General features: G+C 33.6%; 1 protein-coding gene across 1 annotated transcript in view; it reads right to left on the minus strand.

Moving 5' to 3' along the window:
* Nucleotides 1-1,227: 1,227 nt before the first annotated feature.
* Nucleotides 1,228-2,190, minus strand: part of LOC110028243 (aluminum-activated malate transporter 9-like) — a 22,792-nt gene continuing 21,829 nt past the window's right edge. The window contains exon 6 of the mRNA XM_020730006.1: nucleotides 1,228-2,016. Within this exon, the coding sequence (XP_020585665.1) occupies nucleotides 1,330-2,016 (687 nt within the window). The 3' untranslated portion in view covers nucleotides 1,228-1,329. The remainder of the gene's footprint in view (nucleotides 2,017-2,190) is intronic.

Raw genomic sequence — 2,190 nt, forward strand, 5'->3', positions numbered from 1 at the left:
TAATTAATAATTCTAAATGATTATAAATCTTTGTAGCCTTGTAGCCAATTAAATTATTTAAAATAAATACTCATTAATTATTTCGAGTCAAAACGAGCCAAACATGAACGAACAAAATATTTTTTATGTTCGGCTCGTTTACATATCAAGCGCAAAAAAAAAAAAAATTTTGTTCGTGTTCGGCTTATTTGCTTAGCAGACGAATCGAACACAAGCTATTCGCGAACAACCAGCCGTTTTGACAGCCCTAGTGATATATATGTAAATACGAATGTTCACTTTATAAATTTTGATCTCAAAAATGAAAAATATTTATTTTTTGAAGTTTCTGACAAATTAAAATGAATAGGTGAGAAAATAAATGACATGCTACTTGAACAAAATGGCATCTCAAATAAAAACCAATCCCTAAAAGGTAAGAAATCATAAAAATACATATATTTGGCATGCCATTATAAGTATATAAATCAAAAATTGAATACCATGCACATGCACATGTTTTTTGGTTTAGAAAGTGTTGAAATATTCAGTTAACAGAGACTATAAATACATTTTATAATATGTTATTTTTTCAAGGAGTTTAGCTTCTCTTTAGTTGGATCAATCAAATATCTTGCATGCAAATAAATCATAACAGAATCCCTATCATTGGAAAAATTACCTATATATCTCATACCTCTTATTATTTACAAATCTAACATCTGCAAATTTATATCTAGGTTTATAATGATTTTATATCATAAATCAATGCATGAAACAAGTATATTTTACTTTTAAAACTTAGGCAGTGGTGATATTTTTGATGTTTTAATAAAAAATTTGGGTACCATACTAGTAAATATGGAAGTTTTAAGTGCTAGATATATAAATATATAAGAGTTGTGTGGCATGCATACAAATGCCCCTATATATGTTACACAATACAATAAACAAAATATATATATACATAACTGTTCCAAACATAGCTATACAGAGAAATGGTAAAGGGTGAAATAAGAAGATTTTACATATCAGTCACCTAAAATTTTAAAAATAATATTTTGGCCATCAAAATTTAAAATGTACATTTCAACCACCTAAAATTTAATTTTGGTGGTATAAATGTAAAATTTTAAATTTGGGTGATCAATTGTTATATTTAAAGTTTTGGATGGTTGATATATAAATACCTCAAAATCTAACCTGAAACACTACAATAAACCAGCACTCACATTCCACTCAAAGTCCTGCACATCCATGACACTTCAGGCGGGCAGGCCTCTTATTTTACAACAATACCCACAATTTCTATTTTCTTTTCAATCCACTCCATTAAATTACATATATACCTTAAAAACAAAAAAACTTCTTAATTCTGCTCCACAAACCTGAAGCAGAATGTCCAGTTGGTTCCTCTACGGGCGGCTCCTTGAACTTAGCCTTCTCACTCAACTCCTCAAAAGCATTTACTAAATTCTGGAGCCTTGCGACAAACTCGATCAAAAGAGAAGCAAAAGTGGCGAGCGACAAAGCACTCGCACTCTCATAAGTCCTCGACTCCTCTTCGTGGACGACGTCGTCGACGTTTAAGGATCGAGCGGGCCATGAAATCTGCTGTTTGAGCAGTGCTTCAGGGGGGACAGTTGGAACTTGAGGAGGAATATATCCTGTGTTGTTATGAACATCCCAGCTTTTTGAGATATGGAGGGATCTGAGATCAAGAATAGCTTCACTCTGGGATTTGAATACTAGAGGTTTGTGTCTTCCTTCCGTGATGCCGGTGCCTTCGATATCTTCTTCTGGTCCTTCGTGCCGCTTGCCGATCTCCCATAGCTCTGCATTGACAAGAAGGTAAGATCTTCGATCGATCTTCTTCTGCAATTCCTCGGCTGCTTCATGGATATCCAGAAGGATATCTGTGGAGGTTAGTTTCGTCATTGATTTGACTTTGTTTCCCAGCTCGCGCAGAACTTTGGCACCTTCGACTCCAACTCTTTGCAGCTCGTTGCGAAAAAGTTGTCGCATTTCCGGTGGAGCCTGTGGGCGAGAAAGTGTTAGTAGGGGGACAGATCAGGTTCCTTAAATGATGGAAATTTATTGAATTCTTGTTGAGGTTTTTACATAACATGCACTCAAAACATATCTATTTATATATACCACATCTAAACTTAAGTATAAATATATATATATATATATATATATATATATATA

Source organism: Phalaenopsis equestris, unplaced genomic scaffold, assembly GCF_001263595.1.
Source record: "Phalaenopsis equestris unplaced genomic scaffold, ASM126359v1 Scaffold000506, whole genome shotgun sequence".
Taxonomy (NCBI): Eukaryota; Viridiplantae; Streptophyta; class Magnoliopsida; order Asparagales; family Orchidaceae; genus Phalaenopsis; species Phalaenopsis equestris.